The sequence below is a fragment of the Convolutriloba macropyga genome, chromosome 5, assembly GCF_964194025.1.
Source record: "Convolutriloba macropyga chromosome 5, txConMacr16.3, whole genome shotgun sequence".
Lineage (NCBI taxonomy): Eukaryota > Metazoa > Xenacoelomorpha > Acoela > Convolutidae > Convolutriloba > Convolutriloba macropyga.
The window spans coordinates 38,244,737-38,272,415 of record NC_134472.1 but is presented as its reverse complement, the minus strand read 5'-3'; the positions used below and the strand labels follow the sequence as shown (position 1 = coordinate 38,272,415).

Below are 27,679 nucleotides of genomic sequence, written 5' to 3'. Positions count from 1 at the left end.
ACTCTCTAATGGATATCATCATTCATCGAACAAAGGTCCATGAAGAAGTGTTGTCCAGGAAGTAATGCTTCAAGAGTTATTCCCACCGGTCGCAGATTCAAGTTTGGCCGGAGTCGAGGTGTGAACGCTTAAAAATGCTATAAGTGTAAGAATCGCGGCGAATGATTGCAAGGATTTCAGCTCCTGATGCGGTAAAAGGACGCTCTGATCTTTTAGCAGAGAACTTTAGAAAAAAATTGCTGATTTTGCGGTGAAATTTATTTTTGTCGGTTCTTGTTTGCGTTCACGGTAAGAAATAAAGGGCACTTTGAGGTGAAACGGAGTTATTTTTGCTTTATTCAACGGAATTCTTACATTATTTTATCCTTGGGTGTTTTGGTCAGGCTCAGAGTTTTGTTTGAGTTTGTTGGATTTGACCCAAGTTCTGACCTACCCCCTTGCGCATGATCAAAGTCAGCTTGACACGTACCTGCCTTAGGTCGAGTACCTCATCTTGGGTCATCTGATAGAAACTACAAAAGCAAAAAAGTTTGAATTGAGAAAATGAATAGATCACTTCACTATTACACTTCACGCCAATTTTCAAGGACTATTTTTTAAATAGAATCGAATTCATTTGAATCTATCAATATTATTTTTTTGCCATCACACAAGTACTCAACAAGGATATTCCTTGTCTTGATCCTCATCGTCGTCGTCGTCGGCGTCGTCGTCGTCGTCGTCGTCGTCGTCGTCGTCGTCGTCGTCGTCGTCGTCGTCGTCGTCGTCGTCGTCGTCGTCGTCGTCGTCGTCGTCGTCGTCGTCGTCGTCGTCGTCGTCGTCGTCGTCGTCGTCGTCGTCGTCGTCGTCGTCGTCGTCGTCGTCGTCGTCGTCGTCGTCGTCGTCGTCATCATCATCATCATCATCATCATCATCATCATCATCCGCATCCTCGTCATCGTCATCGTCGTCATCGTCCTCATCGTCATCGTCATCGTCGTCATCGTCATCGTCGTCATCGTCATCGTCATCGTCATCGTTGTCATCGTCATCGTCATCGTCGTCATCGTCGTCATCGTCATCGTCGTCAGATTCATAAACCTCATCATCATAATCGTCATCATCTTCGTAATCACCATCGTTGTCATCATCATCGTCATCATCATCCTCGTTGTCAACGTCTTGGTCGTGATCATCGTTGTCTTGATCTTCTTGCTCGTCATCTTGATCTTGGTCATCTTCATCAGTTTTCTGATCGTCATCATCGTCATCGTTGTCGTCATCGGTGTTTTCAGGTTCACTATAAGGACCACAGTACTTATTAAACTGGCAAACAATGTATTCCATTTGCTCCCAGTCACAAACTATGTCATTGAGGCCTCTTTGTCCGACGTCTCCCCTCGATTCTACACACCATTCGCCGGTGCCTCTCCAGTTGTTCTTTTCACCATCCTGCCACATGCCTCCCTTCGATCCAATGTCAGAACACGTTGAAATGCTGTGAAATTGTCCAGCTTGTTTTCCAGGACAAGCAAACTCGCCCGATCTTTTTTCCACATATCCAACAAAATAACGTCTACCCTTCAGTTGCGTAAAGTGGTTTTCTAACTTGGCCATCTCGTCCTTACTTTTTGGCTCGTAGAGGAAACCATTCCTAAAATTCAAATTTGAAAATTTAATTTGATAAATCATTAAAAATGACGTGATAATTAATTATAGCCGTCTGCTGGTTTTTCTACTTAACCAGGATATATAACAAAGATAATTTAAACTTTCAGAACTATCATGAGTAACATGAGCTCTCAACAAGACTAGTGTACAGTTTTGTTGTCTTTTTCAAGAAAATACTTTCTTAGTTGCCAAGTTTTGAGCTCAAAAATTTATCTATAAAGTTTTAATATCATTGTATAGAGTTTTAATATCTCTGTATAGAATTCTAACGGTCATTTCTTGATGGTTCAAAGAAAACTCATAAACGGTCATTCTCTAAAAATGCTTAAAAACGGCAATCCCTTTAAAGAATAACGGTTAAAAAACAGTTATCTCCTAAAAAATAACTGTTAAAAACAGTTATCTAAAAGTAACGGTTAAAAACAGTTATCTCCTAAAAATAACGGTTAAAAATGGTTATATCTTTTGGAAAAAAAACGGTTAAAAACGTTCTATCATTAAGTTTAAAGATGCTCATAAATGGTCCTTTTATAAATAAAAGCGCTGAAAAACTAAGCTAGCACTTCATGTTGACGAAATGATCAAAACGCTCAAGCCGGTCAAAAATACATAAGGGCTTTGACCGTTTTTTTCTCTATAAAATACCGATAAAAAATGATGATTTCTTAGGATTTTCAAATTTACAAATGGCAAGAAGCATTTCATATTGCCAGTTTTTGAATGAAAAAAACTTTCGTTCTTTCTGTTAAATTTTTAAAAAAGAGATGCATACAGGTGTCGTTCTGTATTTAACTACAATAAAAAATGAGTATTCTGAAACCAATTATTTCAATCAAAGTTTCTCCAGTACTTTTCTAAAATTAATTGCTAGCATTTCTATAAAACATGGAATTTTTTTTCAGTATTGTAACTTTTTTACCTGTTTAGTACTCAAACAGTTGATGTACGACGGTGTTGTTTCAAATTGTTTACGCCTCAAAATAAAGACGTATAAACCAATCTAATTGGCTGAGAACTCGCCAGTATAGTGATACTATGATATCACAAAATATTTCGAAAGTAAATTTGATCCATTTGGAAATGCCTTACGTGCCACAGCCTTTCTACAGCACCTGTGAGACTTGATATCAAACTATAACAACGAAACTAGGGATTACAACTCACACTTTTCTATTTCTTTTAGACACAGTGCAATTGCTAAGCATATTTGCAGCAATTTGCACATCGTCTGTTAAAATATGGAACTTACGTTGGTGAATTATTCAAAGTTGAGTCAATTAGAAACAATTAAGGCAGAGCCAACAAGGAAACTTTTAACCGCCTTCAGGAGTCAAGAGTGCAGAAGCTCAAGAGTCGCAGAAGGGTGAGTAGTAACGTATACACCATGGAAGATCGGGGGGGGGGGTTGTCATCCCATGTAAGAGATAGGGTTGTCCTGAGGACAACCCTACCTTTTGCATTGGGAAGGACAACCCAACCCGATACATGCGCTATGAAAACCCAACCTTTTGCATGGGATAGGACAACCCAACCTTTTACATGCAGTGACAGCTCCCTTCCGGCCGAATTATTATCCAAACCTATTCCCCCTCCATTTCCCGCTTTTGAAGGAATTATTCAGTTTATGCCGAATTATTATCCAAACATTTCCCCCCACCTTTGAGGGAATTATTTATTCTTATCAAAGAGTGAAATATTTAGACTTATCAGAAAGACTGGATATACACTGTGAATTTACTGTAGAACCAAACCACGCAATTTGCTCAAATCTAGCAATTGAAATTTAACTAAACAACACAAACTTGGGTTTAGAAATTGAACCAAAACTGAACACAAAATCTGTACAATCGAAAGGTTACAAATCACGACAAAACGCGTTGTTACTGAAACCAGTGTTAAGCACGGGTAGGTTAGAGTTTTGAAATAGGTTTTGAGCAAAAATTGAGCCATTTTTAACGAAAAATTACAACAAAATTAGCACGAAATAAAGGAAACAAGGCAAATATTTCAATTTTTTGAAGTGTCATAGGGAAAATATATACAAATGGGGATAAAATAGAGTAGGTTAAACAGTTTTAATTAAAATATAAATCATAAAACACAATCTTAACAATTACAGAAGTAAAAATAAGGCTGAAAATTGCTGTTTTTTATGTGCGTCGACCCCTTTTACGCGGTGGTATTGCTTCTTCCTCCTCCAAATCGGTTATTTCTCTTCCGTACTCAGATTCAACAGCTTCATAATCTATGAATGGACAATTGATTGGAGATTCTTCGTCAATTACTGCCTCGAAATCGACATTATCGTCACTATCCAAGTCCGATTCGTTTAATATTCTGTTGAATCCGGGATAAGGTGGCTCCCAACTTTCAAGGGCAGGATCGGGTGGCTGCCAACTTTCACTAGAAGCAGGGAGCGTGCTGTCCGACTCATTATCCGTTTCCCATTCTTCCCCAAAGAGATCCTCGATTTCATCTTGCGTCGGTGCATCCCACTCTGGATCACTTTCAAGATCAGTGGCTTCAATTGCGTCGGCATGACCGTACGGCAAAGTTTTTATACCGCCCTCAAGAATGAAACGTTTGTCATCGAAGGGACTCAGTGACAGTTTAATAATTGAAACAGTCTGTAGAACGTGACGGTCTGACACAATTCTGTTGTTCGGTGTTCGTAGTGTAGATGAGAGGAACAGAGCGTATTTCTGGTGCGTTAATTGTTCCCTGGCAGCTCTGGTAACACCTTTTGCAGAGATTTTTCGGGAATCTAAATACAAAAAAGTTGCGACAAGTTTTATCAATTTGTCCTCAGAAAATTTTTTAAAGAAATGCTTGCTTGCTTCTCTTAAAGTTTAGTGTGATGTATGTGTGATAATGACTAACCATAATAACACCAAAGTTATAAAAGAACATAAATCTGTTTTACCTGTTGAAGTTATGGAATATAACTTCGGCTTCAGCGAAACAAACTCGTCGATGAGTTTTCCGGCGAATTCATCTTTGTATTTGAGAACGACGAGTTTGTTGTTGTTGTTGAAAAGTTGATGCTCCTTAGGGTAATTTGAAAAATCAAACTCCGACAAAATATTGGGTTTTGCTGCTAATTCCTTGTAGAAATCGTCAGATCGATTTTTATATAAAAGACTGTCTGTGTCGGAATATAGCAGGCGACAATCAAAATGCGGCTTCATTATATTATAGTGAAACCTATACATTTGAAATTTAGCTAATTCAAGAATTGTCGCGCCAACAATTGTTGGCTTATCCCAAAAGATTTTCTTTGGGTCGTGCGTGATAGCAGCTAAATTTTCGCCGAAATTTTTGAATGTCTTGAAGGTAAAGCCTGAGACATTCTGGAGCACTTGATCTGCGTTCTGCGCTAAGGTAAGTTTCATTCTCCTTCTTTTTGACTCACAGGTTTTACCATAAGCGCTATTGTTCATAAGTTTGAACAAATTTTCTTCGAATTTGTTCCGCGCGTTCTGTCTTTTTTCCGTGTTTAATCTGATATATGGCTCCATCCAGTTTTCTTGTGAAAATTGGAGCACGCGATGTACTCTGTCAACAACCAGACCGAGTTGTACATAAAGTTGAAGATTCCGGTAATGGAGCGTGTACCGCTTTTTGTCCGTAACGGTTTGTAGTAACTTGGGGACAGATGACCGCGGCATGTTGACATTGAACTTCAACTCTCTCTGGTAAGTCCTCAACCACTCATCGGGTACTATTTCCTTTGTTGGCGCGAGAGGGAAATCACGATGGAGGTCTCGTATATTGTGTGGGTACGTCAAATCTACTTCAAGGATGTAACCTATGGGAGAATCAGTCGGTGTATTGAGTACCTGCTCGAGTGGGACTTCCACCAGCAAAAAGTCATCAACGGGTAGATGTTCTGTTTTCATGATGCCACCATACAGGTTGTTAGCATCTACCATGAAACCAAAAGTAGACTCGAGCGCACTGTTATAATTCTCCATGTACTTGTTGTTTGCCTTGAAGTAACGTTCATCGTACACCGAGGCGAGACCTCCTCTAATCATATTTTCAACGATTTCCAGATGTTCTCGATTTGTCAACAATTGAATATTGGCCCGGCAAATTCTGAGAAATGCATCACCAGCGAGGTTTGAGGCACTGTAGTGATGTGCACAGTCCAGTCCATAGGTGTTCATACACAGTCTCCGAAATTCTTCAAACACGCACGCAAGCAAAAGTGTATCGCACTTCAGATATAAGTTATGGTAGTCTTCAAGGTTACGACATTGGAAAGTCTCGAAAACAGTTTTTGCTTTTTGTAGTTCTTCCTCTGTAATTTGCAATTTTCCATTGTCTAAGCTGTTTTTCCACTTTTCGAGTGGGGGAAGTTCTGTTTCTGCGAATTTGAACGGTCAGTCATGTACGAATAGGGGTATATTCCTTTCTCTTTAATCGAACTTAGAGCATCAACTGACTGATCGCTATCGAACATTGAATCGAAAATTACGAAAACCGAAGCGGGTAGGTTAGCAACTAACTTTTCAAGGGATGTAGTTAAAAACTTGAAAGAATCGATGAAACGTAAATATTCGTAAATTTTTCTGACTTTTCCATTTCTCCCCGTGACTGTTTTGATTAGGACACCGAACGTCATCGATATGTACTTCTCATCTGTAGATGGGATGACGTTTATTGTTGTTGATGGCTCAATTTCTCGAAGTGCCAAGCATACGTGGTGAAGGTCGTAGTTAGCGATGTTGTGACCAATTACGGGAGTGAAATTGATTGTGCATCTCATCCAGTTGCACTTTTCATGTGCAAAACCAAGGAAATCCCCGCGGTGGTGGCAATGGTCCAACACTTTTGTATCTTCGGGTCCGAAAGGTTCTTCACATATCCAACAGTCAACTATACTACTTCGATTTGGTACTGGTTGTCCCAAATATATCGGAAAGCGTCTCTTTGCATAGTATACTTCTCGCGCCATCTCATGTAGTTTTTTAATGAAATTTGTCATGCAGTTTTTGGAGCTGTCGATAACGAATTCTTTTGGTGTTGAAAAACCGTTCTCAATCAAAGTTAGAGCAAAGCCGGAGGGTATGTGTTGTTCGATAACTTCAGTTGAAGACGCGTCCGGATTAGCTGGACAAGATGAGACTGGCATTAGAAACGACTCAAAGTCGAAGTAAATAGTAAATCGAGCAAACCATCGGGCTTTAAAATTTTTGAACCGGAAAGAATTTTTATCATCGCCGGGCATCTTTATTGTTGCTGGTGCATGGTTTCGACATGCATCATCGTGAACTTGATGTTGCTCTTCAGAGTGGGAAAAAGCAAAAGAGTTCCTGCACAGACGCAAGCTGTTTGTGAACTGTTTTTCTTTCACAGTGCATACCAGTTTAATGAGGTTATTGATAAGAACATAATGATGTACATCTTCGTTAAACAGGAGTAGAAGATCCATCGTTGATTCGATGTTTATGTTATTAGAAACGTACATAGGAAGGAGGTCTCCTTTTGAAAATTGAAATACGTTGACTTGCACGTCATTCATGATTTCGAACTGATGTAAATCGTGAAAGCCCATGGGCATAGAAAACTCACCACAGGGTTTGGTAGCCTCAGGTTTCCTATATGTAGCCGGGTTAGTCAATTGTGTTCTGATGTCTCGGGAAGGGTCAGCTAAGTTTGGTCCGTGCATCTCGTGGTACCATGCGGTGTAGCAGTAGTTGAAACATTCGAAGTCATCATGGTTGCGTATATTCAGTAAATACCGTTGATTGCGAAGACAGAGGGGCAGCTCAATAAAAGATGAACCACGTATTGGCGAAAATTTAGCGAATTTTAAATCAACCCACAGAATTTTTTGAAGAATCCAACCACTTCCATTAGATGCGAACACGAAGAGGACAGTAAGCATCTTTTCAACCATGTGAAAAAACGTTTCGTTAGACAATCGATGATGAACAGGTGTCATTTCAGAATTGGCGTAGATATCAATATCCGATGCTTCTCCGTTGTCGCGCGCTTCTTTATGAAGTGATAGTTTCGCACTGAATTGAACTTTTTGTGGACCTTCGTTCAATGTTTTTTGTTCTATAATGTCACTGATTTCATCTCTCTGAGCAGTCATGAAATCGTGAAGGCCAACGGTGTTGTTACTATCCACAATACGATAAAACTGGAGACTCTTTCTAAAGGCTGACTCTGTGAGGGTACCTCGTTGTTGTTGTTGTTGTTGTTGTTGTTGTTGCTGTTGTTGTTGTTGTTGTTGTTGTTGTTGTTGTTGTTGTTGTTGTCCCTGTTGATGCACAATTGGATTGACAACTCTCGAGTTGTCAAGAACAGGTAACACGTGTTGTTTTCTGATGTGTTCGTTAAACGAGTTTTTGTCGTTGAAAGCAAGATTACAATAATGACAAAGATTTGTAAATCTACCATGGCAGTCAGAGAGGTGACTTTGAATTTCAGATAATTGACGGCGAGTAACTGGACAAATTGAACAGCGGTATACGGGTATACCTTTCTCATCAGCATGAACAGTGCGTTCATGACGAGCACGGTTAATTTTGTTGCTGTAAACGTTGTCACAAAAGTTACACTTTTCTGGCATTTTCAAGATAATTTTGAACAAACGGTTTCTCAATGCAAGAGTTCTCAAATATGGCTGATTTCAATCTTAGCTCACTGTTATGCTGTGCAAAGTTTGAAAGTTTGCGCGCGCAAATTTGAATTTGAAATTGGCCAATCAAATTGCAGTAAACTTGAAAGCGCGCCAAAAATCAAATTCAAACTTAAAAATGACTATCACTCAGTCAAAGCAGAGACAGAAGTTAAACATCCAAAAAAATGGTTTAAAAAGCATGCAGATTGAACGTACCTTCCATTTTTATGGTTTTAATATACAATTAAAAATAACTTTAATAAATGTTGAAAATTTCGAAATTGATAAAGTTCTTGTTACATGTCGCGGAAGCATGCATGCTAAGGAGCATATAAAGGCATCTACACTAAGGGTCTATATTAAGGTATATCATACAAGAAAACAAGTCCTGGAGTCACCAAGGCTATCAGGAAACATCAGTTGAAACTGCATCGAAAGCCGAGTTTTTTCAGAGGACTTTAACCTCTAAATAAAGGACGTTACCAGGGGTTCATGTGTTGGCAAATATGACTGAGAAGCACATGAGGACCTCTTTGTTGATGGAGTGTTCCTATATGAAACTTTTGTGTAAACAATTGAAAGATAACATCACTTTTTTTTAAATTTTTCGATTTTTTTGATCAAAAGGATTAAGGGGATTAGGCTTTTTCTCCAAGAATAAAGAAAAACGTTATACATATGCTACTTCATCAGCTCTCTAACAAGTTTCCTTTACAGAAAAACTTCTGTTTAGTAAGGGTAAAATTGTCTCCTTAATGTTAAAAAATGGCATTTTTTCACTTTTAGGGATTAAGAGGGATTAACTAAAATAACAAAAGAAAAAATGCAAAAAAAACCATGTTGCAGTAAAATTTTTAACCTGGAACTTCTGAGATCTTTGATAGCGGGGACAATTGTCCATCGTATGAGCCTATATCCGTTCATTTGAGATAAATTTTTCATTGCTTTCGGATCATTACAAAAAAATATTTTGTTATTTTTGTAAAAATTGTTGAAAAAAAGACTGTTTTTGATAGAAAGATGGTACCTGTTACAGCGATCAATAGCAAACTACTCATTGGAATCATCGCTAAGTCACTCTCGTTTTGGATGATCATGAGTTTCAGCTGATATAAAGCAAAAAAAAAAGTTTTTTTTGATTTCAAGAAAAACGGTCAAAATATTTATGCAAATAACACAAGTTTGAAAGTTTTAAACTTTTGTTTAGTGAAAACAGTAAAAGAACAAACACTGGACCAATCTCACTGGAATTTCAATGCTGGCAAAAGCTCCTTGTTTTACCACAAAATCACCAAAATGACAATTTCAGTTGTTAACCACTTTTTGTTGAATTTTAGATTCGCTCTTAATATTCAAAGTTTTTTTTTGCAAACTTTTCCTCCAAACAAGAGCTTTTCACTGCAAACCTAATTGAAGCGAAGGTATTCTTCGGCTTCCTGATTAATTATCGTTCTTTCTCTTATTATTTATCGTTTTCGTAAATTCTTCATTTTTTTGAAATATTTCAAAAAATTTCATTTTTTGAACTATGATTTGAACAAACCTTAAAACCTTAAATAGACAAGTCTAATAACTAAAGAGCGGTAGAAATCTATTTTCTTTGTTTAATGACCTTGCTCAACCAAATACAATTTCCTCAAAGTGCAGTGTTCTTTTGGGACATGATTGAACTTGTTCAATTCCTTATGAAAAGGTTGAAGATCTTTATTGTGAATTAAGTCTATATCAAAAATTGTACAAAGGCAATCAACACAATTGAATAAATGTCAAATACACAATTGAATGAATGTCATATACACAACTATTGAGCAATCTAAAGCACGCATATATTTATAGTTTTAGTTTTAAATATCAAATATATCCATCAGGTTGCTTCCTGGTCTTCGTTTTTTAGGAGCAGCACAAACTTGCGGTGTCTCACCGCTTTCCGGCGTTTCAAATAAGGCTGAATTCGATTGCTGTGGGGTATGAAAGCTTGTCCCGGATAAAATGTTCAAGTCGAAATCTTGATTTCCGTTGCAAAACTTTTCTTGATAACTTTTACTGATTTCCGCAAACAGGGATGGGCTAGGAGTCGGTGTAACTGTAGGACTAGGGTCCACTGCAGGCGTCACTGGCACACTTGTGAGACTGGTGGGAGAATCGGGCGCAGACTTGAGTCCCCACATATCTGCTAATTCGTCGCATGCTCGATAAACTCCGAGTTGATTTTCACAAAGTGGAACACACTCACAATCGTAGCGATAGAATATCCTCCGCACTTCGTCTGTCAAGGTATCAACATCGTGATTTTCAAAAGCAGGCGTAGTTTTGGGAGGCAATAACCAACCCGAAGTAATAATGCTGCTCTCAGAAGGCTCCGTTTTGTTAGGTAGAGCTGCAATTGCATTGATAAAGAGTTTTGGAATTAGACAATGCTGGTATACTGTCCAAACATCGCCAATTTTTTTCTGTTGAATCAAGACGACAAAGTTTTCGTACAATGTCTGATAAACAAGAGTTCGTTCTCGGGAAATTGCAGATTCAGAAAGAATTTTTACAGACATTATAACGATCAAAATTTAACACTAGTTTCAAGTAGAGAGTGAAAATGTTTAGCAAGAGGAACCAAAAGGTTTCAAGTAAAAATTGACTGTTTAGCAAGAAGAACCAAAGAAAATGAACGCAATAATGTTAGTGGTGCATATACGTTTTTAACACACCGCTTATCTAGGATCACATTTAATTTTAATTTCTAATTAATATAACGTAGAAACCAAGTTAACTTTGCATTGCATTTCTTATCTAGGTTAACAACTGTTTTGAATTACTAATACTGTACGTTCCCACTAAATTCAACGTTTTATTCACGTCACACCTAGGGTGACATCTGTTTTTAATTTTCATGTGTTATAACGTTATAACCAGTTGAATTATATTGGTTTCAATTCTTATCTAGGCTAACATCTGTTTTGAATTTTCTGCACGTTCACGCTAAATTCAACCTGTGGTCGTCACACCTAGGGTCACATCTGTTTTTAATTTTCATGTGTTATAACGTTATAACCAGTTGAATTATATTGGTTTCAATTCTTATCTAGGTTAACATCTGTTTTGAATTTTCTGCACGTTCACGCTAAATTCAACCTGTGGTCGTCACACCTAGGGTCACATCTGTTTCAGTTTTTGTGGTACCACCAACCATTTCAATAGGGAAACCATATCTAAGGTCACATCTGAAATTAATTATGCAATCCAATGTGAATGCAAGAGACAGAATCAAGCACGCCATAGGCGTACTTGACTCTGTATTCACATGTCAGCTGGATTTAATGAGACAAAATGACTACACTGGTTTAATCCCAACTTGCCGCCGCCATTAGTTTGAATCTTTACACATTAGAGTACCTGAAAGTGATAAAAACAAGTTGCACACTATGCCTTTCACTTCCACTAAAGATACAGAATTTAGAGGTTGTTATTTTGATATTTCCAAAACTGATAAGCGTTTAATAAGGGCAACGCTGAAAACTTATGAAAAGACAGGAACGTATGTGTTTCTGAAACTGTTTAAAAAAGCAGCAGAAGAATACGAGTTTGAACAGAGAATTTCGTTAACTCTGCAAGAATTTGGGAGTTTGGTCAATACGGCAGAGAAGATACTCGAATCAGAAGAAAAATCATCCAAAGACTGTTCAACAAAACCACCACCAAATAAAAGGCCTAAGCTCGAGAGCAAGGATGGTGGAAGCAATGTATGAACGTTCTCCAAGTTATTTCAAACAATTTCAGAAACAATTTAGATTCAAAATTGTTGATCAAAAGCCAACAGACATTACGAGTTTGAATAATTATGCAGTTTGTCCTCACTTTGAGTCTGAGTTTTGCCAAATAGCAACTAACCATTTTCACCTTTTGATTGATAGTTCAACTGATATTGGCTGTACAAAGCAAAACAAATCTTTTGCTGTCCCCTGTCTTTTCACAACTTTCAAACACCTATTTTCAAATTCTTCAAAACTGGAAACGAATGGAGAAGTATTTACAAAGTTGAAGTTAGCCGTTGACTTCAATGACAAAACAGGAGAAAAAATTGACCCAGCAACGGTTCACAAGCGTCTTCCAATTTCAAACACAGCAAAGATGTTGACGACGACAAAAACGACGGCCACAAAAACTACAGGAATCGCACAGAAAACAATCCACAATACCATCTCAGCAGAAACCGGCCATGAACAAACTCAAACTGATCAAATTTGTACAGAAACTTTAAAACGAGTTGAAAACATTTTAAGTGGTCCTCATTCTGCTGCTTTTTGTAAAGTTATGGACATATTTGTGAGTGGTTATGGAAAATTAGATATTGATTCTGAGTTACTATTTGTTCGTCTTGTATTTGAAGAAAAAATAAAATTTTGAAAAAAAAAATTTTATTCAACAGATATTAAAACATCATATGAAGTGCAAAGCGAAGCAATTGAACATCATTAATTTTTACAATTTGTCTTTTACTAAATATAACATGCGCAATATAAATACAAAAAAGTCCACACAGTTCTGAGTTTTGACTCTGAATTGGTTGATGTTCGAGAAATTGACATATTTGTGCATTAGTGTCAGAGAGTCTGCGGTATAAGTCTCTATAGGCAATAATCGATTGTCCCAAGGGGTCCGCAAAAATAATTTTTTTGTTTCGATTACATAGAAGAAGCCAGTGTGTACCAGGGTTGTTCGAGGGCGAAGCATTTACGATGAGAAAACTGTTTTTGGGGAATTTTTGGGGAAAGTTGTTTGCAGCGAATACACCACAAAATTTGTGTTTCAGTTTTCTACATTTTTGAATTAGGTCAATGATGTCATCTTCATCCATTAGTTGGTTAAAATGTGATTTTTTGAAACCCGGCGCGCAGAATCCACAAAAATTGTGCTAGCTTTTTCGCCAACAATGAATATTTCAAAATTGTTGGGCAAGGCAGCCGAAAATTTCAGCTCGATCGAAATTGAGCAATTTGTTAGCTCGGGATGAATAAAATCGTGAGAAGCTTGTTGAGTACTGGTCAAGTCAAAAACCATAATAAAATGGTTCGGGTAGTCCGTCAAACTTATGCCATGACCATTGTCAATATAGGCTAAGTCTGATATTGTATTGAAGTAAAGCCGTTTGTCATCATTTGTTGATATTGGACTATCAGCGTTTGGCATTCCATTTCGATAGATATAAATCTGTTCCAAATCAAATTTTCGGAAATGAAATGGATTCTGTCTGTTGTTACCGAGAAAAGCTTCGTTTGTGTTCAGACATAAAGCTAGTCTTCGGATTGGTTCCCTGGCAAATATGTCTTCTTGTTTCCAACTGTGCAGACCAGTAGAAGCCAAAAATGTTTTTGTTAGGGTTTCAAGGTACGGTTAGGAAGCCGGGCTGGAAAGCAAGCTTTTTTCAATGGCCGACACGACGTCATCGTTCAAAGTCATCTTGCGCACATACAAATTTGCCTCAACAATTTTCACTTTATAATGCTTAGCGGCATCATCTGACATAATAACAAAGTCATCAGTTGATCTTCGAAAAGCAATCCGAAGAGTTACACCACTCATTAGATGCCTGTCACATGTGAAAAAGTCGACTGCAACCTTTCCGTAAAACGTGCATTCATTTGACTGTCTGACTAAAGCTTTTCTTCTATTTACTTCAGTAGTTGATAAGGCTCCCGGATTTTCCTCATACGAGTAGCCTTGACAAGCTAACCAAGTGTTTTTTGCGTCTTTGTTGTGTGAAAACTCAGTCTCAATAAAACTTTTGTGAGCATAATTTCCATTTGCATTCGATATTTTTAGTCCGTTGGCTGACACTGTGCAGTCAGAGAACAGTGAATGCAGCACATTATTGCAAAAGTAGGGAGCGTCAGTTTTAGTCACATCTGCAGCAGCTGTACCGTCATATTTTAAATTTGCTTCGGACAACTGAACAGTTTTACATTTGACTTCGAGGAATATTTTTTGTAAATCAATAAAGTTGTTTCTATCGCCAGCAACTTCAAATTCCAACATTGGACCATTGGGGCTATACACCGGGCCCAGTTTTTGACAAAAACTTCCATCAAATGTTACTAAGAGGGATGGTTTCTCGAACAGATCGAGGGAACTGTGAGTTGCCTCGGATGGTAATAAATTAGCGATCATCTTTCACCTTTGCAAAAAAATCTGATCGACTTCTTTTTGGAGCTCTTGACTTTGAAATGAACGAGGTTTTACGCTGTTTTGTTAACTTGTTTGAACGGCTTCCAATTTGTTTCCTTGGTCGTTGTTGTTGCGCTCGTCCACCTGTTTGTTTTTTGATAGTGTTTGAGACTGTGTTTTTCAAGGCTTGTTTTGGTGACTTTTTCTTTGAGACTACATCTACAAGTTCGGGAACACCCTGTTTTAAAAGCTCTCTCCCGATACGTTTTGCAGCCGGTAAAATAAAACGTCGAGCCAATGGTAAAGCAACGCGTCCAATTCCCGCTGCTAAAGCCCCAAACCCACTTCCCCTTTGTCTATAGTGTCCGGAGAAGTGCGGCAATGATGTTACCTGATTAGCATAATAGGAATCCATACTAGTCAGAAAACTTCTTGAATTGTAAAGTTAAAATAACTTTACCTGTTCCCGAAAAAGGAACCAATTGTCCTGTCTCAGTGCGAAGCTCAATTGAAATTGATTGCATAGTGTTTGATAACAGTTTTTTATAGTCTAAATTTGAAAAAACAATTCGATGTGTTGGTTCAAGTTCGCACACGCTACCGTTTTTCAGACGTTGTTTTGAATCAATGACACGCAATAACGGAGCTTTTGCGTCACCCACATACTGATACTCAATAATGTTTGTGTAAATGAATATTAGGTGCTTTCCCGCGCAAAGATCAGCAGGAAATTCTCCAAAGTATGCTTTTGTCTCATCACTCTTCATTAATCTATTTGATGTAACTGAATCCATTTTGTAACCAATATGTACACCGCGTCCATCTGGAATTCCGGTAAAGCCCACAATGCTAGGTATTTCCTCACTAGGAAAAGTGATTCCTTCATATTTACCAAAAATTATTTCGTATTTTCCAGTACTCTTGATTTCTCGAAACGAAAAATTGGGTAATCCAACTGTTCGCTTGATAGTACCCAGAAGTTGATTAATATTGTCAAAATTACCAGTCATGAAGGACAGTTTTTCTCCATTGTAAGGCCGAGAAATGACACTAGCATCAGACGAAATTTTTTGCGAGTCTTCGTATCCCTTAAGACTGTATGCTATTAAATCTCCATTCACGACGTGCTCAATTTTTGTCGGAAAAATTATTTCACTAAGAGCCACCCTCCAGTCACCAGAGAGTTGAATTTCATCATTGAAAAAATTGCGAAAAGAGGCCAGAGTGTTTGACCCAAATATTTGCATAGAAGCGGATGAAATAACATGCACAGTGAACTCATCGTCAAAACGATTTCTACTCATTTTCCTTTACACGAACAAGCTGCAATTCTGATTGATAAAATTTTCCTTCTATTTGTTCTTTGTTTGCATCAATGAGGGAATTTGATGGCGGAAATAATGTCGGAATATCTGTTATCTCAAAAACTTCGTCAGTAAACGATTGTTCGTAGCCTTTTCTGAAAGCTTTGTCTTTTTTGACAATTCTGACAAAATCTCCAACAAAGAAACGAGGTTTTTGGGAAACAGTTGTTTCAGCGCTCAAGGACACAAGCCGTGGTACGTCTTTTTTTGTAACTTTGTTTGGTGCAAGCTTAGTTATCCGATTAACACGTGAATTTATTGTTTTCACAAAGTCTTCTAATTTGTCAATGTACGAATATGTCCATTTTTCTTCAAGGTACCTATGAATGATATTTTTCAGTGAACGAATATTCCGTTCGGCAAAAACAGACTTTTTTTCACTAAAAGTGCTATACAAATGAATTGCTCGTGAGTTGCACAGTCTTTTGAAAGCTCCGAGAAATTCTGTTCCATCATCAACCCATACTTTCTCGGCTTGTTTATGTTTGATTATTTTTTTGAATGCATTAGCTGCTTCTGTTGCATATTTTGTCTTCATTGGTTCTACTCTAAGGTACCGTGACAGACAATCAACTGCTACCAAAAGGTACTTTACATCGCGATTGTATTTTGCAAGGTTGTCAACATATGCTAAATCCAATGACCAAATTTCATTGATATCTTTCACAATCACTTTTAGTCTGGGAAATTGCATTCGATGCGAGCGGTATTTTGTGAAGGACGGCTTGGTATCTAAATAAGACTTGACTTTTGCTAATGACATTTTGCTGTGTTTTTGTAATCGCTTTGAGCTTCCAAACGATGCAGGACCTCTCGAGTACAGTTGTTCTAATGTTTTTCTCTCAGAAGACGAAACGAGACCACTTTTTCTGATTGGCCTTTTTCTGCTTTGTCGTTTCGTTTGTTTTCTCTTTTTCTGTTGTGGTTCGTTTTGAAGTACCGCGTCCTGTTTGCGGACTTTGTTGCGTTGGGAAAAATTCTTGTTCGCTCTCATAGCTTTCCAATATTTGCTTGGCGTAAGTGTTTGAGACGAGATCAGGCTCAAGTCGAAGAACTAACAAGATTCTTGAATATGCCTCTTGATCAATTTTCTTGGTTGGTTGTTGCAAATCATACAAAAAAGATGAAACTTGTACATCCGTGGGTTTATTGTCAATGTAAATTAGTTGGCTCTCTTCCCCAATAGTGATTTGGTTTGATTGGAGAATAAAATCAAGTACTATTTCTGCACGTTTGACTTTGTGAGCTTCTTTTAATTTAACGTTTTTCATAATCAACTCAAACTGTAGGCTTTTTTGTAACAATTGGATCCATTTCACTATCATCACTAGAAGCCTCCATTTTTTCTTCCCCGTTAAAAATTGTTGGATCTGTTTGGACCACTCTATCTGCTTTATCTACATCTCGTTCAATATTTGTTGGATCTGTTTGGATCACTCTGTCCGTTTTTCCTAAATCTTCCCTTAGCTTGTTTCGTTGCATAAGTGATAACTGAATAGCTTTGTTTTTATATTGTGGGTTTTCAATAATTTCGCTCTTTTGGGGTTGCTTTGTTATAAACATTCGTTTTGGAATTAAAATGAACTCTTCTGTATGCATTATGATTTCATCAAGTAGAAATAACAGGAAAGACCAACGGCTTTTAACAGTTCTGATTCTCTGCCAAGAATTCTTTTCTTTTCCCTCAAACCTGTTTGTTTGGATAATATTTTTCGAAATGATTTTTCGTGATTTTCGATTAGTTTTTTATTAATTTCAACATTACCGTTGACTACGTTGAGAAAACACTCGCAGAGAAATCGAATAAAGTTTTTAGAAGCTGTCTTTATCAGTTTTTTTAAGTTGATGTCGCTTGACTGAAGCATTTGCCGCAGCATACATAGTTCTCTCTGTTTCATTTGTTAGATTTGTTATTACAGCTTTCGCAGACGGTAAGTAGAAAATTGATGGTCCTGGAGGCACAATGTTTGAGCAATATCGCAAAACGTCCGACGTCTTTGGGTCTAAATCAATCAATAAATGACCAAAAGGCTGTTTGGTAGCTAGCTCGTAGCTTTCTTTAAGAAATTGTGTGTTGTTGAGCTGTCGACCAATTAAACCAATTTGTTGAACGTCACGTGGTGATTTGAATAAAATAATGTGTGTTGTATTCAAGTCGATTGTTCTCGACCACTTGCTTTGTTGGAATAAATTGTGCTTAACGTAAATAACACTTATATTTTTGTGACGACCTGCAGTCGCAAGTTTTGAAAACTCTTTATTGTTAAAAATTTCTTCGCATGAATCATCAAAAACAAGAAGACAGTCTTCTAACTCTGAGATAATTTCAAAACTTGTAAATTTTTTAAACTGTATATTCAATTTTCTCTCTAAGGACTCAAATTGTGGTTGTTCATGCTGATAGAAATAAAAAATGGATTGAAATTTTGGTGAAAAAGTGTTTTGAAGTAACATTTTGAAAATCAGCTCAGTTTTTCCACAACAAGATGGACCAGACACTGCCAAAAAGAGTCGATCGCTCGTTGAAATAATTTTATTCATAGCTTTGGGTTTGGAAGTGCGTAGCCGACTGTGCAAGAGAGGAGCGAAAACCAAAATGTTGACTCCTCACAATCCAATTGAAAAAATACCAACTTGATGAGAGATACTGCAATAAGAAAAACTATAATGAAAATTTGAGTGAAATAAACAACTTCTGATCGTGGTACTTTTGAATTGCAAAATCTCCAAGATCTCCTTTCCTGTTGATTCTCATCAAAAACCAAATCGGTTATGCCACCTCCCGAATCTAACTGATCCGCAGTTGAACTCATGGAGAAAACGTTTTTTCAAAAATGAATTCAAACAAAATAATTAAATTTAAAAATCAACATGAATATTGTTAGTCTAGTATAAAAAATTCATAAGTTGTATAATGAGAGTTTTTGCCCTCTTTTTTGTAAACAACTGTGTAGCTTGCTTTCATGCCATACTCCATCCCGTAATACGTAACTGAATCCACACATCCTTGTTCTACAAGCTGCTTAATTTCCTTAGGCAGATTGTCATCGTTCAGAGGCACTTGCACTGGAACTGACCGCTTGGGCATAGGTAAAGGGGTTAGATTCATTCTTTGCATTTTCTCTTTCATAGACATGATACAGTTGAAAATATTCTAAGAGTGAAAGATATTTTTTGAAGGATTCTATTTCGGCTCCTGTGCAAACAACTTGCTGTTTCCTTAATACAGTTTGTCCCCGACTGTCAATTTTTTCCTCCTTGACTAGTGTAACAGTCAATTGATTTTCAGCCGTTAAGCAACTGTAAACGATCAAATTTGGAGACAAATTCACTTGGAGTACAGACGGTGCTGTCTTTTCTAATCGACGGTTGTTCATGGATCAGCCAGTAGTAGAACAATTGGGCCTTTTTCCTCGCACAATGTTTGTTTTTCTGTCGTTTTGGGCAAGTTGTTGAATGCAAGTCACAAATTGGGGTCTCCCGATAGAAACTCAAATGTTCAATTTTGGGGCATAACAAATCCTCAAGGTTTGTAACTTTTCTCTGAAGCAATTTTTGCAACGTATCAGTTTTCTCTACACCCTTTGCATAAAAATCTGATAGAGGAAATCGAAGCACTACACTTTGAAGAATTTGTTTTAAATAGCAATATGGGTAATCTCCCTTTTCCCAATCCAAACCATGAAGGTATTTTGAAACCCACTGATAAGATTTTTGTTCACTCAAAGTAAGAGAATTGAATGAGTGCGGAGGTGAGAATGAAATTGTATCCGTGTAGTTTTTGCAAGTTATGGCTAGCTCTTTCACAATAAAATCAGATTTTTTGCTTCGAAAGCCTTCAAACTCAAGAACAACCACTCTTGCAGTCAACATTCCAATCGATTGAATAAACGGTTTTTGAAAGTCTTTAAGTAAAAACAAAAAGCAATACCAGTCACATGACCCACATATTCATTTGTGACTGGACAGGATAAAACGTATGAATAACCGGGTCCCTTTTCACTGTACTCATACACAAAACCAAAAGCATCATGAAGAATTGCATGTAGTCTTAAAATTTTAAAATTTTTGAAATAAACGTCTAACGAAGAATTGTCAATTCCAATCAATCCACCATACGGTCTCAATTTCAATGCAATTTCAAAATCGAGGTCAGGATCCAAATACAAGCAAGTTGCTAAAAAATACAAAAATCTTTCACCGTATTGCGAATATTCTTTTTTCACTTTCTTGTATATCTCATGAATCCTATCCAAATCCACCGTAGCAATTGTTGTCATCGCGCACTATTTAAGAAATGGTAATTTCTAGACAGTAACCCAATCCCCTTAATCCCTTTGTCAAGTCTCCCTCAATAAAAGGGTAAAATGTTTGGATAATAATTCGGCTGTTACATGTAAAAATTATGTTGTCCCTGCATGTAAAAGGTTGGGTTGTCCTATCCCATGCAAAAGGTTGGGTTGTCATAGCGCATGTATCGGGTTGGGTTCTCCTTCCCAATGCAAAAGGTATGGTTGTCCTCAGGACAACCCTATCTCTTACATGGGATGACAACCCCCCCCCCCCCCGATCTTCCATGGTGTATACGTTACTACTAGGGTGCTAGCACCAAGAGATCAAACGGCGTGGGTTTGATGTTGGGTGGAGCCGAGGAGTTCTGGGATGCAATCTGAAGTGTCGCTAAGACAAAAAGAGTCATATCCGAGTACTCAGATAAATAATGACAACATCCTTAGTACTTTTCTGACAGTCTGGATCATCATCATCAAAAGAGTCTGTGTTATCGACATAGCTGGTGAGGGTTTACGTTTGTGTGGCTAAAAAGTCTCTAAGTGGAGGGATTTAAAGTCGGGTTTAAAATTAGTTCCGGGTGGAAATTTATGACAATCGTCTTTCTTTTTTGGGAGAGTTGTCGCGCGATGTTGAAAATTTGAATTATTCTGAACTTATCATGACAATTTTCAAATTGTTTGTGTAACAAGTTCTTTTTAATTGCTGAATGTTAGTTAGCGCTGTCTATAGAGTGTCTTCTTATATACTTCTTTGGCGCAGGAGGTTTATTAGTGTCAGAGCCTGCTTGTAAAGCGTGACAAAAAGAATACTAAATCCAAAAGTAATTCCCAGTTCTTATGTAAATTTCGTCCTGGTTGTTTTTTAAATTAAATATTGTCAAACACTTCTAGATAGGACAAAGATACTTTTCTAAACGTTAAACAGTGTCCACATCAATTTTAAAACATACCAGGCGTATCTCAGGACTACACTTAAGGAGTATTTCTAATAAAAAATTTCTCGATAAAGTCACGCCGTTCGAGACGCCGATGGGGAATTTTTTCCCGTCAATACAAAGATTGTATTGTTTGTAATTGCGAGTACTGACTTGTACTGTTTTGTAATTGCGAGTACTGTGCTCGTAATATAGCTTGTTTTGCAAGAACTGGAACACTAAACGCTTGATCTACTTCAAATTTTTCTGCTGCGTCAACTGGTAATTGGCTAAGTATCTTTTTAATTGACTAATTTTCCAATCACTCGGGAAATTTTTCCAATACATTGAGCAGTAAAAACAATTTGTGTGAATTGGCGTTTTATATAATCGGGTACAAATACTTTCGTGGTTTTATTGGCTGGGGTTTAGACCGCATGAATCATCATCTGCGTTAAGTGTTGTTTGGTGGTCAGCAATATCAGCTTTTGATGGTGCTTTATACTGACCATGGAAACGTTTCCCCAGTCACTTGATCAGCAAGCTGTACTTTTTCGGCGTAAGGATGCATTCCAAGCATTGGTTATTCATTACACAGTAATGTTGATTTAATCATTCATGGTAATGTTGATTTAAAATTAGAATAATTTGGTGTTGGAAAAGTGATTCTCTTTCACTTGACGATATACCAAACAAATGGGAATTTTTTAGTTTGAAGATTAAAAGTGATTTGTTGCAGATCTCTATATAAATCACATAGTCTCATATTTTTGTTGAGGGTCTTTTGGCTCATTTTTAAAAGTACAGAACTAATTGCATAGCCAATTTTAGCATCTATATCCAACTTTTGTATTTACAAGGCCAAACCAATTTCTGTTTTCGGAGAAGATTAAGCTCCTCAGATTAACGAGATACAACTGATTCGCGTGGTATATCGTAACAATTTTGAATGTGAGTTTATTTAGAGGCTGATATCGGTGGTGGTTAATTAGGTAATGTAGAATGAGTATTTCTGATTTGTTTCGAAGTTTTGCCTGTAGGAAAGATAAACCCTTCGGATTGTTGGTTAGAAGCATTCTGATAATGTTTACTGTAGTGCGGTTCATCTTCATTACATTTATGAAGCGGTTTAGTGATTACTTCAAATCGCGACAAAGATAGAGCGTTTAATCGATAGTTCGGAAAAAACTTCTCTCCACGTGGTCATTAGGCTAATGTCCTGGCTTTGTTTCATTGCTGGTGAGTGTTTCAAGGAAATATACGATTTGGAATTTTATTACTCGGTCTTGTGATCTATGTAATCCTAAAAAACCGACACTCATTGGCTCACTCTGACTGTAGCTTTAATTGCGATGATTGGGGGACAGTACCACATTTGAATATCATATTTATTGCGTGTGTCTTTCTATTGAATAATATCTCGGATTGCAAATATGTGGAGAGTGTTGTTTTTGTAAGTTGTAAAATTCCTTCTAGAGACTGAATGGCATCATATTCAGAGCAAAGATTATTCCCGGACAAATTTGCCACGGATTATCCGTTGTGTTATGAGCTAAAAGATAGTTTAAAATGTTTTGAGTTGAAAGCAAACGGTTTCTAGTAATAAAGCTGGAATCGACCTTGTCGAGCTTTAATATTGGAGTTCCAACGTGGGTCTTCTGAAAGACTAAATTGAAAAGGTGGTATTTTTTAACAAGTCCGAGTCAAACAATTTCTCTACAAGCCTCAATTTTTGTGGGGAAGAAGTGTTTCTCCATATTCTCATTTTACAAATATCGTTATCAAACTCATAGCCGCTTTCGAGTGCAATTTTTGTGGCCATCCTTTTTTGTCGGGGGTTGCGTCCATAATCAACAAATGCGCGTATGAAGAGTTGTGAAAAAGTGGCGACTTCAGCGGACAAACGCTGGAAATCTGCGGTTTTGATTTTGCAATCGCCATTTCTATTAGGCTTGCAATATTGCATCATGATGTACGACAATGGGATTCACGGAGAGAGGCATTCAAATAAATTGTTTGTAAATTTTAATAGGTTGATTTTTCTTTATTGCCAGTGTGAAGGATTATTTATTGTAAAGATTATTATAATTGAAAGGGATATGTATAGGATAAATCTGATTGAGGAGTGTGAAATGCAAAGCACCCTACTGTGTTTATAGTATGGGATCAGACTGGTTTTGAATTTCCAGGCAAATGGATCGCGAGTAATTTTTTTTACTCTAACAGCAGATGGGCAGCAGCTTGACGATAAAATATTAGCTTGTCATGCTCTGCAACTATTTAAACGCAAAATGATTTTTTAGTATTGCTTTAGCAATTTTTGTGCGCGTCATTGTATTTGGTTGATTTTTTTATGAATTATTTAAATATTGTTTTGCCCAATTATACAGTTGGTCCCTATCGTCATGGTTTCCGGGAGGGGTATTATAAATTTTGTGTCTTATTTCAAGGTTAGAGTAGGATAAATGCTGAAGGTTTTTTGTCCAAATGCCGAAGAATTGATTTATCAAGGTCAGGCGTCAGTGTGTTGGAACTGTGTGCGCGAAACTTGCGATGTCAGGAACTTTGAAAAGAAGAAGAAGGATTTCTTATACTGTAAGAGTGATTCCACTGTGAGAGTAAACTTTCTCAAATTGAAAAAGTTCCTTGTGGAGGGTTAAGTGTATTATTAGCTATTTGTAAAGCAATAGGGGAAGAAAATTTTTTCGTTGAAAATTTATAAATTAATGATTCATTAGAAACAAGGCTTGTGTTGTGATATCTCTATATTTGTTGAAACAGTGAGTACTGCTTGAGACAAGTATGTAATTTTGGTTCGGATTATGTTTGAAAAATTGTTTGCAGTTGTCGAACAGCTAGTGGGTTTAAGTAATTTAATAAACTTTATTTCGGTGCGCGTGGAATAACTGGACTCAATAGAGTTTGAGGCACAACTGTGTTTTGCAATTCGAAAAACTTTATATGGTACTATTTTCAGCATCTTTAATTGTTTTTGTGGTTCTTTTTGTTGACAAATCGGGCAAACCGACAGAGGAATCTTGATTGTGGTTTAATGTGGGGGAGAGTGTTCAGAACGAAGAGGTCTATCTGATGGTTGGGAACGAGTAATGACGGAGTTGGGATGTTCTTTTGGTTCGTGCGCTTGCGTTTTTTCTTTAAAGTGTTCAATTGGTATTTTTTGGGTACTGGAGTGTTTCGGGTTGACATTTTGTGAACACGTCGGCGCTTCTTGACTGGGTGAGCACTGGTATTGGTGTTGGCAGAAAAGTTAGTGGCCGCAGTTATGATTATATGTTTTGTTCACTATCCAGACAAGGGTTGCAGTATTAAAAACGAAGCTTTAAATGGTGTATACTCACGTGGGTTGCTGCGAAGGGAGTTTCTGTTCGGATAACATAGGGTGGATAGATAACTTATCAAGTGCATAATCCTTTTGTATAGCCAAAACAAGGTGCAGACGATGAGGCCTCAGTTTTAATTGGAGCTGGTCATTCAATTTAGGTCTGTGTACAATAATTTTGAAATAATTGGAGTTGATTTATTTGCGAATATAGGTGAACAAAAAAGTCAACATCTTTGTTGTGAAAAGTGAACAAATGTACAAATATAAAAAAAAACTTTTTATAAAAAAATTATTAATTAATTATGTTATATAATTCATGACGAAGGTCTAGTAACACGAACTTTCTGAGTACATTGTGATCAACGATAAAGAAGTTTTTGTCAAACCTGAATTGGTTGGTTTCAAAAGTAGTTTGAAAAGTTTCTGCCTGAGGACATCTTTTATAAAGTATTTCTAGCAGCTGTTGTGAGGTAATGTGCATAGCTGGGGACTATTCAATTGAAGTATATGTTTTTCAGTCTTGTGACTGACAAAAGTGTTTAAGCCGAGAACGTTGTTGAGAGCTGGAGATACCAAGTTGACTTCAAATTGAGGCTGTGCTCAATCTTTAACACTTGGTGCGGTGAGCAAGTGAAGGAACTAAAAGATAGAGAGGCCGTGCTCTGAAGCCAATCAATAGAGTAGTTGTTAACTCAATTTTTGGTTTTCTTGATTTTTGTTCTCTCCATAGTGAACGGATTGTTTTTACCCATTTTTATTTCCTGGTGGAGAGCATGTTTTGGTTCTGATAAGATATGGTGGGAATAAACTATTTCCCGGTGTAGGTAAGTTGCTTTGATTGTGTGAAGAGGGGCGAAGGAACTAGGGAAGTCTGTTCCTCTGTTTTGGTGTTTTTTTTGTAGTTCCATTTCGAGTATGAATTTTGCATTGTGCTCTTTTTGGGCTAAGTACTTTGATTAGTTGAGATATTGTACAGTACAAAAGTCAGCATGTGTTATTAATAGCTTGCTGTTTGCGAAACAGAAACTTCAGTCTGCGGTATAAATACTCTGTACTTTTTCCTAGGTTGTAATTGGAGATGTAGCTCTCGGCTATGGTGTTCTGCCGAATCTGTATTAGATGATCTAGACGTTATTCTGTCTTTGGGTAGCCAAAATGTCTTCATTTATTATGATGGTAATTTTGTCAGCCTAAGTCAAACAATACAGATTTTGGTCTTGTAACCATTGGTTTTGGTGTAGGAGTAATTTTAGATAAGAGTTATCCAGAGTTTACCCCATTTGTTCCTGCACGCGCAGTTCTTTGAGAAAATGGAAGACTTTGTTACTTCTGTGACAAATAATTGGTGACGATGAAAGTCTTCCAATGTATACGCTACTAGTTTAGGAGTTTCGATGTGTTCATATGGTCTCATTTTCTGCGTCTGTGGCTTCCTAGAAATTCCATTTTGTGCAGTTTTATTAATTGCGAAAACATATGAATTGTTTTTGAGTTGTCCAAATATTCTGTTTATAAAATAGCGCAAATGTTCGGTCTGGTTTATATAAATATAAATTTCTATAATGAAATTCATAATTATCTAAACCAGAACGAACCACTGTTTGTCTTTTCTCAATGAATACACCAAGATGCTAACGTTCTTTTCTGTAAATTTTAATTTCGGGATGGTGACAAAGATGATCTCTTTGAGTGTATGTTTTTGGAGAGAGTTACACGTTGAGTTTTCTGTGGGTTTACAGTTTCCAAATGTATCTGTAGTAGACGCTAAAGGGAACGTTGTTGGTAGTTTTGTCTTAATGCCAAAAAATTTTGTATGGGCACAATCCCATTCTGTGCGATTTTGAGAAATAAAAGCGATAGGGGAAAGTTTTTAGTTCTTTGAGTCCATGCGCAATTTTGTATCTAAACCCGTGCGTATGAACGCGTTAAATTGTTGGATCTTCTCGCGACCTGGATGGCCTGACAGATGGTGAGTGACCTTTTGTGTAAAGCGGCTAATAACAGAGAGGAGGTGCACACTTTTCAATTGTTTCTTGTATAAAGTACACGGGATTTGGTTCATTTATGCATAAGTCGTAGAAACGACAAAAAATTTTCCAGCATCCTTTATTTGCTCGTATCGTGAACGTCAATGTGTTAGGGAGAGGTTTGTTTGTTTTCCATAAAACAATTTAGCAAATGTGTGTTTAACAGGAGCACCACGAACATTTCAGTTTGTTTTTTAAGAAAATAGTTATTTATTTGTGGTGAATCATCTAAGAAATTGTCTGCTGCTGGAACCGACACTTTCATCGTGTTTATAAGTTCATTATGGTCTGATGTTAGTGTATGTTTTGAAATAATTTCTGTTTTATTAATGTCTAGATTAACGTCTGGATGTTGCATAACTGAGTGTATTTCGGAATGTGTTTTGGATTCAGGGACCGGAGAGCTATCTGATGTACAAGAAAGTGTGATAAATCACTGGGCAGATTTGTTGTTGCGCTGCTAATATGCTTTTCTTGGGCAAAGAAATTTATCGACTCTAAAAAGAACAAAACGTTGTATTGAGTTTTTTGTTATGGAGTATTTGGTGATATTCCTTTTATGATTTTAACATTGAAATTGTTGCTTCGTCTTGTATTAAAAAAATCCTCTAGATATGTGATAACACGGTTTTTTGCTACTGAGATTCTGCTTCTGGTTTAAAAATACTGCTTATAAGGGATAAAAAGCGATTGGGCCAATTGACAAGCCGTGAAGGAGTTGTTTGAACCAGTATTGTTTTCCTTGCAATGAATAATTTGGTAACCGTTGGGAGAAGTTATCTAGCGGTTTTTGGTTGTATGCGCTATGCGTGTTTGTAATCGAGAAAATCTGTCCTCTATTTCGTGTTAGTATTATATGTATTGGCGCCAGTGGTCAAATACATCAATGTATTCAGTGGCCCAACATTTATTAATGATAGTGTTTAATTTGCGAGAAGCTTAAAGAGTTTTGAAGGATTCTCTTTTCTGGAGTTTACTACTGGGTTAAAGAATTTGTTTCATGTTTTCAACTCCTTTCGTTTTAGCATGTTATTAACCTGTTCTTTTAAATGTAGAGATATACGTGTAAGGCGTTGCTTTGTATACACTGCGGTTGCTTTGAGTGGTAAATTTTCCCAATGCCAAATTTAGAAGTCGCGTACCATTTCTGACTTTTTATAAGGAGTTGTGCCAGTTGTTCAAATTTCATGTGTTCCAAAATAAACATTTTAAGAAATTGTTCTTGTACAGTGAAAGAAGACAAGGCGGCTCGTTAATGTGCGTTTGCACATGATGTTCCGACCGGAGCTCATCTAA

At 37.1% G+C, this 27,679-nt stretch overlaps 1 protein-coding gene across 1 annotated transcript in view; it reads right to left on the bottom strand.

The window, feature by feature from the left end:
- Nucleotides 1–657: 657 nt before the first annotated feature.
- Nucleotides 658–27,679, bottom strand: part of LOC142340362 (uncharacterized) — a 41,749-nt gene continuing 14,727 nt past the window's right edge. The window contains exon 3 of the mRNA XM_075390936.1: nucleotides 658–1,633. Coding sequence (XP_075247051.1) covers nucleotides 658–1,633 — 976 coding nt within the window. The remainder of the gene's footprint in view (nucleotides 1,634–27,679) is intronic.